The sequence below is a fragment of the Gymnoscopelus microlampas genome, assembly GCF_963454915.1.
Source record: "Gymnoscopelus microlampas genome assembly, chromosome: 24".
Classification (NCBI taxonomy): domain Eukaryota; kingdom Metazoa; phylum Chordata; class Actinopteri; order Myctophiformes; family Myctophidae; genus Gymnoscopelus; species Gymnoscopelus microlampas.
This window is the reverse complement of record NC_139961.1, coordinates 8,038,243-8,051,458: the sequence shown is the minus strand read 5'-3', so window position 1 is coordinate 8,051,458 and position 13,216 is coordinate 8,038,243. Positions and strand designations below refer to the sequence as shown.

General features: G+C 39.5%; 2 protein-coding genes across 2 annotated transcripts in view; both read right to left on the bottom strand.

The window, feature by feature from the left end:
- The window catches only part of LOC311040981 (uncharacterized protein), a gene marked incomplete at its 3' end in the record, with an annotated part of 47,895 nt that extends 46,209 nt beyond the window's left edge, over nucleotides 1–1,686 (bottom strand). Inside the window, exons 1-2 of the mRNA XM_084051419.1 lie at nucleotides 1,226–1,686; nucleotides 437–518 (exon numbers count right to left, since the gene is read on the bottom strand). Of these exons, the coding sequence (XP_083907545.1) occupies nucleotides 437–500 (64 nt within the window). The 5' untranslated portion in view covers nucleotides 501–518; nucleotides 1,226–1,686. The remainder of the gene's footprint in view (nucleotides 1–436; nucleotides 519–1,225) is intronic.
- LOC311040980 (uncharacterized protein) overlaps nucleotides 1–12,451 on the bottom strand; it is a gene marked incomplete at both ends in the record, with an annotated part of 32,223 nt that extends 19,772 nt beyond the window's left edge. Inside the window, 5 exons of the mRNA XM_084051418.1 lie at nucleotides 437–589; nucleotides 5,974–6,390; nucleotides 8,948–9,049; nucleotides 9,985–10,067; nucleotides 12,390–12,451. Coding sequence (XP_083907544.1) covers nucleotides 437–589; nucleotides 5,974–6,390; nucleotides 8,948–9,049; nucleotides 9,985–10,067; nucleotides 12,390–12,451 — 817 coding nt within the window. The remainder of the gene's footprint in view (nucleotides 1–436; nucleotides 590–5,973; nucleotides 6,391–8,947; nucleotides 9,050–9,984; nucleotides 10,068–12,389) is intronic.
- Nucleotides 12,452–13,216: the final 765 nt, after the last annotated feature.

Below are 13,216 nucleotides of genomic sequence, written 5' to 3'. Positions count from 1 at the left end.
GGAAACTAATGAGGTTTATTGTTCTTTAAGATAGTTATTATTTCATTCAATGTTTATATTGTTATCTGAAATAATAAGGTAAAGTGCCTGGTGACAATCTGAACTGTTTACACTGATGGCTAACAAAAGGAAGTAAAATCCTACTGATGATGGTTAGAGATCGTTGTGATTGACTGTGCAGCAGAGTGAACATGTACCCCTTTTCTTCTGTTTCAGAAATAATAAAAAATAATTAAATATGATACAGTGGCTGGTTTATTCCACGTCAGACCTGTAACACTACCGTTACCGTTATATCCTATTCCATTGTTATTGTATCTAATTCCACACTGTTGAAGTACAACTAGCAACTGTATTGTATGTGTATGTGACAATAAACACCTTGACGCTAGAAAAGAGGAAGAAAGAGACAGACAGTGAACTGAATGAAACGTACTGAGGTCTGGCTGGTCTTCAGGTTCCTCCTGTTTCACGGGTCTGGCTGGGTCTGGAGAGTTCATCTGCACCTGCTGTCTGGACTTCACAGAGTCCAGACAGCAATTAAAATCCCAGAGAAGTTTAGGATTAATTAAGAAGAGAAACTCCTCAACTTCAACAATAACATACAACAAGGAAGGAGTAACTTGTGTTAATAACTTGTCAACTGGGTCAGTTAATTCAGTCTTGAATATTATATGGAAAATATAATTAATATCTTAATGCAATCCTCTCTGATAGAAAATGTAATTATCTCTTGATGGTAATTTTTTCAATTTCTTTGGAAAAATACTCAATTATTGAATGATTCGTGCATATGAAAATATATTTTGATTCTCTCTCTATATATATATCTATATCTATTTTTTATTTATATATATATATATATATATATATATATATATATATATATATATATATATATATATATATATATATATATATATATAAATGTTCACTAATGTCCACATTTTCTTTTATCAGGAAAACACTGTTCAGGTTCAAAACGGTAATACTTAAATGCTCCTCTTCTTTCAGGGCAACATTCCCAAGTTACAGCATATTATTTTAGTACACACACACACGCACACGCGCACACACACACACACACACACACACACACACACACACACACACACACACACACACACACACACACACACACACACACACACACACACACACACACACACACACACACACACACACACACGTATGTCGCCCAAAGGCTCAAATCAAAGTGTGGAACCTTTAGTTAAAGTTCCTGGACGTCCCTCAGTTCTCCAACAGTCACAGGGTCAGGTTTTACCAGCAGGTTAACAGCCACTGTCTTCTCAATCTCATCCCACGTTGCCAGAGGAACTTTTAGTGAAGCAGCTTGTCCAAAGCTTTACCTGGGTTGTTCTGTCTGTGTCTTCAGGTTGAAAACGGCAGAATGTCCCTTTAAAACGTCCAACTAGGTTAATTTAAAGTAAACTCTAGGATGTACTTGAAGCTAGCTTAGAATTAGCATTAGCATTAGCCACCACAACAACAAAGCAAAGTCTTTGAACGTCGTGTGTAAATTCCTCTCGTTTCACAACGTGCCAGCCTGTCACTCTTTACACAGACTGTCGCACAAAGACACACTCAGACAGAAGTTACACAAAGGTTTGTTCACTGCAAACTTACATTATAACACAGACTTTCTCTGTATCAGTTCGTTCACTCTCTGCTGAGTCTGCTCTGTTTATTTGGCTCTAATGGATGTGTTTCAACCCGGACGGGAGAGAGGGACGGACACGGTTACCGGCCGTGCCTCTCTCTCTCTCGTCCGGGCTGAAACACACACTATTCTGAGTTCCCATCAGAAGCCTCATAAATGAATACTGTTCCATGAATTTCAAAGTTTATTCTTAAATACGTTTTAAAGGTTTTACAAATAGATGAAACACAACGTGAATGAATTCATCATCTGCTGTGTTTCAGTGGTTGAGCTGCTAACAAACGTCCTTCTGCTGCTTAACGACGACACTGTTTAGAAACGACTTGTTTTAGTTGTCTTTGTATTTTAAAGTGTCAACAGTCAGTCAACACACCAGAGTCTGTCTACACGGCAGTTGGCGTGTTGCTGCCCCCCACTGTTGGTCTCGGGTACTGTCCATTGTTTCTATACAGTAACAGTACTATGTGACCTTCCTGACCTGTAGAGACCAGAACATCCATCTAGGAGTTCAATAGTTAATCCGACTAAATCAATTTAAATGATTACAATTTTTATGTTGAGCATGTCATTATAGGCAAACATATTGAAAATAGCAGATCTACAAGCTCACATCACGCCACAGTGCGGTGCATTTTAAGCTTGTAGATCAGATATTTTCCACAAGTCTTGCACGACACAATTGTAAAGTTTAGTATAAAATAGGGCTAATATCATTAATCAAAGAGAAAAAACATAATTGCTTCTCAATTAATTAATCAGAAAATTCATCTACAGAGTCAGCCCTACAATAGCTTCCATCACTGCACATTGATGCTGCACAGGTCTGATCACGTCTCATAGAAATGCAGGATACAACATATACCAACATACCATGTTACATGACACAACAACATACCATGTATTAAACATGTTAACCATATCATTTTCAAACTATGTAACTATATCAATATTTCTATGATAAATTCAGACTGTATGGTATATTCAAACAGTGACACAGTAAAGGTCCTTACACACCGCGGCGATCTTTTCGTGCGAATAATGCGTTTTTTTTTAAAACCTTATAAAGTCAATGGCTCCGTACATGGAGCGAAAAAGCGTCTTTTAATTATTCGGAACGAGTCCGAATTTTGCGTATATTCGCTATATTCGCTGGTGTGTAACAACCTTAAAGGTCCTTACACACCGGGGCGATCTTTTCGTGCGAATAATGCGTTTTTTTTAAAAAACCTTATAAAGTCAATGGCTCCGTACATGGAGCGAAAAAGCGAAAAAGCGAAGCGAAAAAGCGTCTTTTAATTATTCGGAACGAGTCCGAATTTTGCGTAGCCTCGCGTGGCCAGACAATATCACACGACACACTGCGTGGATATTAGTCTGGTCCCTATCAACGATAGATTTTTTTCCAAGGGGCGGTTACAAAAAGATCCAAACGGACTCTATTGGTTAGACCTAAACCAATCAGAGCAGTGCTTCCTTGTACGAACCAATCAGAGCAGTGCTTCCTTGTACGTCATTGCTCCAAATAAGGTGATAAGCCCGCCCACATTTGGATACTGGGCCCTGATTGGTCCCTCACGACTTCGGAGGGAGAGAAATGAATTCTCTATGGAGGGGGGCCAGACCTAATCTGCCGAGGGCTAAAGTGCGATGCAATTTTGCTAAGGCAGATTCGTCTGGAACCAGGCTAAATTTTGCGTATATTCGCTATATTCGCCGGTGTGTAACAACCTTAAGAGTATCACAAGTTATTTCAAAGCAATGTATGTTCCAAATAGTTCTGAGTTTGGTTATTGTACCAGAATGTTCTGGGAAACAGGAAACAGTTCTGTAAGATAGATTGATTCAATGGGTCAGGGTCCCATTTGGGTCAATTTTTTACAAGGTAGATATTTGCAGTGGTGGCTTATCCAGCGGGCTTGAGGTGCTGAAGCACAGGGCACCAACCTGGGGGGGGGAACCAAACTGCATGAAGAAAAATACCCCCCCCCTCGTGGACAAAACGCTCCCGGGGGGCACCGAACCTTTGTCCACGCTTTAATCACCTATAATCACCTTTAATTTGCTATAAAAATCTAATAATGTGATACAACTTAAAAATGATCATATAGCCATTACATTAAGTGTATAAACATCATAAGTAATACAAAATACATTTACAATACAATAAAATACACGCAGAGGAAAAGCGGAGCAGCTGGGGCCACTGTAGCCGTGAGGCCATGTCATTTTTCGAGGGGCACATGGCCAAAGAGAGGGCCATGGCCGTCGTGGGCGCCGTGAAATTCCTGCCCTGATCATAGCCATTACATTAAGTGTATAAACATCATAAGTAATACTAAATACATGCAAAGTATTGTGTCCTTACTGATTATTTAATCATTGAAATACTGCCCCATTTCATTGTGCATGTAATCTAATACATCAAAATGACATTAAATCATAATATAAAAACTAAGATTCTAGAAAAACAGTTCTACCTTTATACAATTGATATTATTTACACTGTAATTTAAATAGCTTGAGGAGCCGTTCAATGGAGTTCAATGGACAGGTGGCGCCACATCAGGAGGTTTTCATTTGTTACTTTCAATGGTGTGACGTCACCTTCTCTTTCTATTATGGTATAAATGAATAACACCAAAATACATTTAAAATACCTCAAGGTAAAACAATTATAACTATATATATTTTTACATTTAGCACGTACAAACTATTTGATGTGATGTTTTAAAAGAAGAAAACAAAAGAGCTGGGATATGTCTCCAAAAGACAAGTCCTAATGGAAACATCTGTTGACAGGAGCAGTATAAGTATCCATGATATTTGTGCTCGTCTATCCAACTCCCTGACAACATACAGCTGTTTAATTTGATCCTCCCAGTGAAGTAATTTATAGTGGACATTATTTCCCTTGGTGTAAATGCAGTGATGTGTTTTCAGAGCACTTAACTGATTGACACTCTTCTCACACTGTTAACATTGTGGCAAGAGTTTTATCCAGTGTGGACACGCTGGTGTTTCTTCAGGTTACCCAAACAATTCGGTCACCTGAATAAATGAAACTTTTTTCACTATGTTTTTCTCCAGTGTGAATACACTGGTGTGCCTTCAGGGAACCTGACTTACTGAAACTCTTGTTACAATGCTGACAGTGGAAAGGTTTTTCTCCAATGTGGACATAGAGCATCGCAGTTGCGCAGAATCCGGGTGCCGGAAGTAAATACTCAATGCATTTTTCCCATTGACTTTTCCAAAAATATTTATATCAATGAATTTAAGCCTAGAATCAAGCCATCCAGGATTCTGGTGAATCATGACCATAAAACCTTTTTTTCTGTGATTTTTTAAATTTTATATTTAATTATATGATATACTATGTTTAATAAATACCCTTTGTTTTGCCGTTTTCAAAAAGTTTTTTCACATAATCAAACGTTTTATGGTCATGATTCACCAGGATCCTGGATAGCTTGATTCTAGGCTTAAATTCATTTATATAAATATTTCCGGAAAAGTCAATGGGAAAAATGCATTGAGTATTTACTTCCGGCAACTGGAAGTGGGCGGGAACTGCGACGCTCTATACTGGTGTATCTTGAGACAATATGAACGGCTGAAACTCTTGTTACACAGTTTACATTGGAAAGGTTTTTCTCCGGTGTGGATACGCTGGTGTGTCTTCAGGTGACTCGACTGATTAAAACTCTTATTGCATTGTTTACAGTGGAAAGGTTTTACTCCGGTGTGGATACGCTGGTGTTTCTTCAAGTCAGATGACTTACTGAAACTCTTGTTACACAGTTTACACTGGAAAGGTTTTTCTCCAGAGTGGATACGCTGGTGTGTCTTCAGTTTAGATGAACTAATGAAACTCTTGTTACACAGTTTACACAGGAAAGGTTTTTCTCCGGTGTGGATACTCTGGTGTCTCTTCAGGCTACCCAACTGAGTAAAACTCATGTTACAGTGTTTACACTGGAAAGGTTTCTCTCCAGTGTGGACACGCTGGTGTGTCTTCAGGGAACCTGACTCACTGAAACACTTCTTGCAATGTTCACACTGGAAAGGTTTTTCTCCAGTGTGGATACGCTGGTGTGTCTTCAGGGAACCTGACTCACTGAAACACTTGTTACAATGTTCACACTGGAAAGGTTTTTCTCCAGTGTGAACACGCTGGTGTGTCTTCAGGGAACCTGACTCACTGAAACACGTGTTACAATGTTCACACTGGAAAGGTTTTTCTCCAGTGTGAACACGGTGGTGTTTTTTCAGGTCATAGCCATAGGACTGACTGAAACTCTTGCCACAATCTTCACACTGGAAAGGTTTTTCTCCAGTGTGGACAAGCTGGTGTTTTTTCAGGCCATGAGACTTAATGAAACTCTTGTCACAATCTTCACACTGGAAAGATTTTTCTCCAGTATGGACACCTCCACTTGTCTCCCCCCAATCATCACTGTCTTCAGTGACTTCAGTGTCAGATTCAAGCTCAACTTCAACTTCAGAGCAGTGTGAAGAGATGTCTTCATCATCTTCACTTTTCACTGCTAGTAATGTCAACATTGATCCAAAAGGCTTCTCTGGTCTTTGAAGTAGCTCCTCCTGTTCCTTTTTAATCTGTGGAGGCTCTGGTTCCTCCTGGAGCAGACTGGGGCTCCTCTCCTGTTCAGGAGAACCCTCCTTTTTACACACAACCATGTGCAGGATGTCTAGGAGCAGAATAATAACATGATAGTCAACACTGCATTCATACAATGTAATACATTTTTGTATCTTCCAAGTAGGGATGTCCGATATTATCGGTCCGATATTAGCATAAAAATCAATATCGGAAAATATCGGTATCGTTTAAAACATTTTTTTTTTAAATATGTTACATGAGCTCTTGCTGTATGGTGTGTGTGATATGAAATGTGAGCTTATCATAATCACAGTAATCCTAGAGCACTGCAGAGGGCAGGTGTGTGTGTGTCTGGGTCCAGTTGACACTCGTTAATGTTATAGGCATCAGAGCAATTATGCTTCTGCACCGTCAAATAGGCCAACATCTAATCTAAGATTAGTGGGACTCATTAAAATGGCAACCAGTGAGTCCCAGGACTCACTTTATTGAAAATCTAACAACATCACTCTATTATATTAGATGTATTAGATATTATATTGATATTGTAGCTATTTTATTTTATTAGATATGTGATGTTGTTACCTGAAAATTAGATGACTTTTGGTGAAAAGCATATATCGGTATCGGTTGATATAGGTATCGGAAATGAGGAGTTGGACAATATCGGTATATCGGTTATTGGTAAAAAAAAAAGTCAATATCGAACATCCCTACATCCAAGTTCCATGTACAAAGCTATTGCCTACTAAGACAGACAAAACAGTTACTAAATAAGAATCTGTGTTGGGGGGCTATGAACAAAAAAGGTTTTCAAAGAAGTACTGCTTAACTCCCAAATGGTGTGGACAGCAGACTTGCAAAGAAAATAAATCGAAGTCACTCCGTTTTTGATACAATTTTGAGCAAGGCAACAATATGACCAACGTGTAAGGACCTAAAGGTCTTCATCAGGGTCTGTTTCTGGGGAGTTTTCCAGCTCAGTATTACAACAAAGCGTACATGTGTTTTAAAGTATGTGATCTAAACGTGTTGCGTTGTACACTGCAACAAGGCAGTGCCAAATCAAGTGCATGTTACTGCATTGGCTATTTCTCACCTCAAATGTTTTTGGAAACATTTAAAGTATTTTTTATAACATAATTAATAACGCACCATTCGGCCATCCTCTTTGCCCTAATTCAACAGAGTAGCACTGCCCTCTAGAATCTAGCATATGCTAATAAATCATAGCTGTTTGAAAGACTACTTGACAAGTGCTTAATATAACATATTGAAATTGGTTGGAGTGTCCGCCCTGAGATTGGGAGGTCCAAGTTCAATCCCCCGGCCGGGTCATACCAAAGACTATAAAAATGGGACCCATTGTCTCCCTGCTTTAGCCTGCGTCTGACGGTCTGCAGAAGACACATGATAATGTGAATTCACGCGACCAGGACGGTTTACCAGGCTATCCCTGCTTGGCACTCAGCCTCAAGGCTTGGACTGGGATAAGTCCCTGTGAAATACTAGCGTCTTGTCCAGGGGTTGTACTTGTACATCAAGCCGCCTCACGCCACAGAAACAGGAGATAAGCTCCTGGCCTATGGGCCACATGGCTCGAGAATAATTGGTTCTCAAGGCTACCTACTTACCTGAGGATGTAATATCATATTATGTTTTGTCATTATTCTGTGGGTTGATGAAAATTGGGTCAAACGCTCACCCCAAAACATGAATTATGATTCTGTGCCTATAGGTACATAACTCGGACGGCGCTGAGTCGGTCCAAGCGAACTTCGCAACTTTCGGCACGGCAACTCGCTCGATTTAGCTCGCTCGGTGGTGCACGGCTCTCGTGGCTCCAGTTCGCTTGAGATGGCGCACCTCCGACGCGGTCCTAAACTATACTTTATACAAAACTCCTACTGATCCTCGTGGGTAGGTCAGTATCTCACCTACTTGGACCAATCAATAGTCTGATTAAACATGATAATGTCCCATTCAGTGCATTGCCAGCATCCGAAATGGGTGGCAGGGTCGACTCTATACTCTATACTTGGTCCTCTCTTTTTTCCCTCTAAACCAAGTCTTTTGTGATGCATTGTGAGCTTGTAGATCAGCTATTAGCAGAACCCTATTATATAGATGCTAGGGTTTAAGTGGTTAAACTTCAAATCAAGAAGCTAATAAAAAGCCTGTTTAATATCTGTGTCATCTCACACAGATCAGACTGACAGACCCATTGCTAGACGTCTCACCTCCTACAGAGGCACACCATCAACAAACAGTTTTCAACTGCTACCAAACTTTGACCAGGCATTTGTGGCTTTCATGGCTGGAGGTGCTTCCGTTTCATGATGTCATTCACTTGGCGTCTTGAGCTGTGAGCTGTGTGACACACACACTGTTCTAGATGCATTGGTCTACGGCCACTCTGTAGAGAAATGTACTATGTGGTGCAGTTTCTCTTTTGTTTTTCTTTGCATATTAATGATGCCTATGTATATTGATTGATTGAGTGATTGATTGAATACTTTATTATTCAAAACATGTAAATAGCACAGAGGTAGAGTAAAACATTTAGGACAAAAGGATAACACAAAAAGTCCTGGGGAGTATAATATCCTATAATAGCCGGTTATTATCATTGTCAAAATACGTACTGAGGTGTGGGTGGTCTTCAGGATCCTCCTGTTTAATAGAAATGTCCCTGGCTAAGTCTGGAGAGTTCATCTTCACCTGCAGTCTGGACTCCACACACTGGTCTGAAATGAACACATTGAATAATTACTTTAATTACTTGAGACCCAGCAGTGTTGTCAAAAATAATGATTTGTAGAATGTAAAGGCAAATTAGCCGAAGTACACGTTCCAAAATATGAATATTGGGTTGAAAGATTGTGGGATTTATATATTAGGGAAGTAATCACGCTTAATTTCAGATTAGACAAGGAAATACATGTATCAAAAGATGGACTCCTGCAATGCATACAATAAATGGTCTAAAGTAAATAAGGTGAAAGTATCTCTTATTAATGTTTCTGCTGCCATGCATCCCATCCTTCTACACCCACACCACCACCGATTAACAGCCCCAACTGTGCGTGAAAAGTAACTATGTTGTCACAACAGTGGCGCTAGTTAGGGTTCATCTTCCAGGGAACTAGGATATGGTTATGAGAGAGGTTATGGTGACACTCGGTTAGGGTTCATCTTCCAGGGAGTATGCATACGCAGCAAGTTTCATAGCAATCTGTCCATTAGACTTTGAGACATCTTGTATGTGAGTGGCCTAAAGGTGCAGCCAAAATCAATAAGATTCATCCTTGCTGGGTGAATTAAAGGACTATTTACTGTAACTGTTGGGAGAAGCTGCATTCAGTCATAGTTGGCACTGTGTGCAGTGGAAAAGGCCACATGACCAGAAACAATCATCCTGACTATGGATGTCCATAACTGACCAATTTATAAATACAACATTCTATTGTTCTTTTAATGAGTTTCAATTCAAAAATTGTACGACTACTATTACCGTTATATCCTATTCCATTTTTATTGTATCTAATTCCACACTGTTGAAGCGAGAATAATTCCGCTGCCAAAGTATAGTGCAGCTAGCAACTGTATTGTATGTATATGTTACAATAAACACCTTGAAGCTAGAAAAGGGGAAGAAAGAGAGACAGTGAATGAAACGTACTGAGGTCTGGCTGGTCTTCAGGTTCCTCCTGTTTCATTGAAACGGGTCTGGCTGGGTCTGGAGAGTTCATCTGCACCTGCTGTCTGGAATGAAACAATTAAAATCCCAGAGGAGTTTAAGATTAATTAAGAAGAGAAACTCCTCTTACACTCAACTTCAACAATAATATACAGCAACTTAAGGAAAGAGTAACTTATTGTGTTAATAACTTGTCAACTGGGTCAGTTACTTTTTCATAGAACACTTCAATTATAATTCATAACCTTTTACACTTCAAGTTGCCCAGGATGAAAGTTTTTTTTTTGCAGTCTTGAATATTATATGGAAAATATAATTAATATCTTAATGCAATCCTCTCTCTGATAGAACATGTAATTATCTCTTAATGGTAATTTTTTCTATTTCTTTGGAAAAATACTCAATTATTTAATGATTTTTCTAAATGAAAATATTTTTTAATTCATATATATATATATATCACTAATGTCCACGTTTTCTTTAATCAATCTCATCCCACGTTGCCAGAGGAACTTTTAGTGAAGCTGCTTGTCCAAAGCTTTACCTGGGTTGTTCTGTTTGTGTCTTCAGGTTGAAAACGGCAGACTGTCCCTTTAAAACGTCCAACTAGGTTAATTTAAACTCTAGGCTGTACTTGTAGCTAGCTTAGAATTAGCATTAGCATTAGCCCACCACAACAACAACAAAGCAAAGTCTTTGAACGTCGTGTGTACATTCCTCTCCCCCTCTACCCCCAAGAAACGGAACTCACCCACTCTTTCAAGACTTTCCCCATACATTTCCAGCCTTAGGCCTGCCGCTATTTTCTTCCTGGTAAAAAATAATGCTTTTGTTTTTTCTATTGAGAATTTAAACCCCCACTTATGTCCCCATTGCTCTACTTCATTTATTCCTACTTGAATCCTTCTTACTAAATGTTGTATGTCTCTACCCCTTTTCCAAAGAGCCCCGTCATCAGCATATAAAGATTTACCCATATCTGGTCCTATTCTGGCAAACACTTCATTTATCATAATTACAAATAACAGTGGACTTATTACACTTCCTTGTGGAGTTCCATTTTCCACTAAGTGCTTGCTAGAGAGTTCTGATCCCACCTTTACCTGGATATCCCTCCCAAAGAGAACATCTTTTATCCAATTAAACACTCTTCCTCCCACCCCCGCCATGTGTAATCTTATCAGGAGGCCTTCTTTCCACATCATATCGTATGCTTTTTCAACATCAAAAAACACTGCCACAACAGATTCCTTATTACAAAATGCCTTCCTCACATCTGCCTCCAGACACACAACAGGGTCCATTGTTCCTCTACCTTTTCTAAAACCACTTTGATACCTTGCAATTATTCCCTTACTCTCAAGGTAGTATGTTAATCTTTCTGTTATCATTCGCTCCATAATTTTGCACATGTGTGAGGTAAGAGCTATAGGCCGATAACTTGTTGGCTTTGTTGGATCTTTACCTGGTTTTCTTATAGGTATAATCACAGCCTCTTTCCACCTTACTGGTAACTTCCCCTCTTGCCATATTTTATTATACAGACTCAGTAGTTTACTTGATCCAATAACTCCTAGCTGTTTCATCATAACATAACATATTTGGTCTTTGCCTGGTGACGTATTTCTAGACTTCCCAATAGCCCTCTTAATCTCTTGCACAGTAAATGGTGCATCTAAAATACCCCCAGTACACTCCTTTCTTTCGAGTGCATCACTATGCTCTCTCATTGTCTGCTCCCTTCCTCTCTTTCCTTCCTCTGACAGGTTTCCTGAGCCGTGTACTTTCACTAATGCCCTCACCATCATTTCTGCCTTGTCTTTGTCATCTACTGCTTCCACATCATTTTCTTTTAAAACAGGGTAATCCCACTCTCTTCTGTTCCCTCCCATTTTCTTAACCATTCCCCACACTTCTCCAATCGGTGTCGTTCTGCCTATCTTTTCACAAAACGCTTGCCAGCTTGTCCTTTTTGCCTGTCTTATTGTCCTTCTTACTATAGCTTGTGCTCTTTTATACTGTATTAAATTCTGAAAATTGTGTGTTCTCTTCATTTCTCTGAAAGCTTTATTCCTTTGCTTAACTGCATTACTGCACTCTTCTGTCCACCACGGGACTGCTTTCCTCTTCATCTTCCCTTTACTTCTGGGGACTGACTCCATGGCTGCCTCATACATTGCTGAACTCACCTCATCATTTAAAATATCCACATCCTCCTTCTCCTCAATTCTCATCATATTCTGTTCACTAAGGATTAGGTATTTCTCCCATTTTGCTTTTCCAAAAATCCATTTTCCCATCCCTCCTCCTGCTACTGCCTTTGTTCTCATTTCCAGTTGAAAAACTATGGGATAATGATCACTTCCTATGGTTGTTACTCCACATACCTCCCACTCACTGTTCCCTGCCAGAAGGTTGGAGACCAGGGTAAGATCAAGAACTGACTCATGGCCCGTGTTTATATCTATTCTTGTTGCTCTTCCATCATTTAAACATACTAATCCTTTTTCTTCCATAAGCTCTTCCACCACCTGTCCATTACTGTCTGTTCTTTCCCCTCCCCACAATGTATTATGGGAATTAAAATCTCCACACCACACCATCTTGCGTCTATCTTGGCCCTCTATACTTAACAATGTATTCAGCTCCAGTCTTTTACATGGATTATAAAAATTAATAATCACAACTGGTCCTCCTACTAGCCACACTTCTACCACCACATACTCCTCCTCCTGCCCTTTGCCTAGTACTCTATAAGGTATCCCTTCTTTAATGAAAGTAGCACACCCTCCCCCCACCTCCACCCTATCCCTTCTCACACATACATATCCATATAAAATAAAATCCAGGCGGGGCTTAAACCATGTCTCCTGTACACAAATAATGTCTGGTTTATTAATACTATCTTCAATGAACTGTTTGAATTCTTGTCCATTAGCAATCATGCTTCTGGCGTTCCACTGAAGAATTAACACCATAATAAGTATTATCCAATACATCTTTCTACATCTTGGCTACTCTGCTGCTTTACTTCTTCATTCACTTCCTCCCATTTTAGCCCCACCATTCCCAGGTGATCTACTGCTGCTCTCACTATATGCTGTATGCTTGTCGTTTTTGATTTCGAATCTGCAGTTGAATTGATTGCTGCTACTATGAAATAAACCAACTGTTTTTTATCCACCCATAGTCTCTCTCTGTCTGGGGGTTCAGG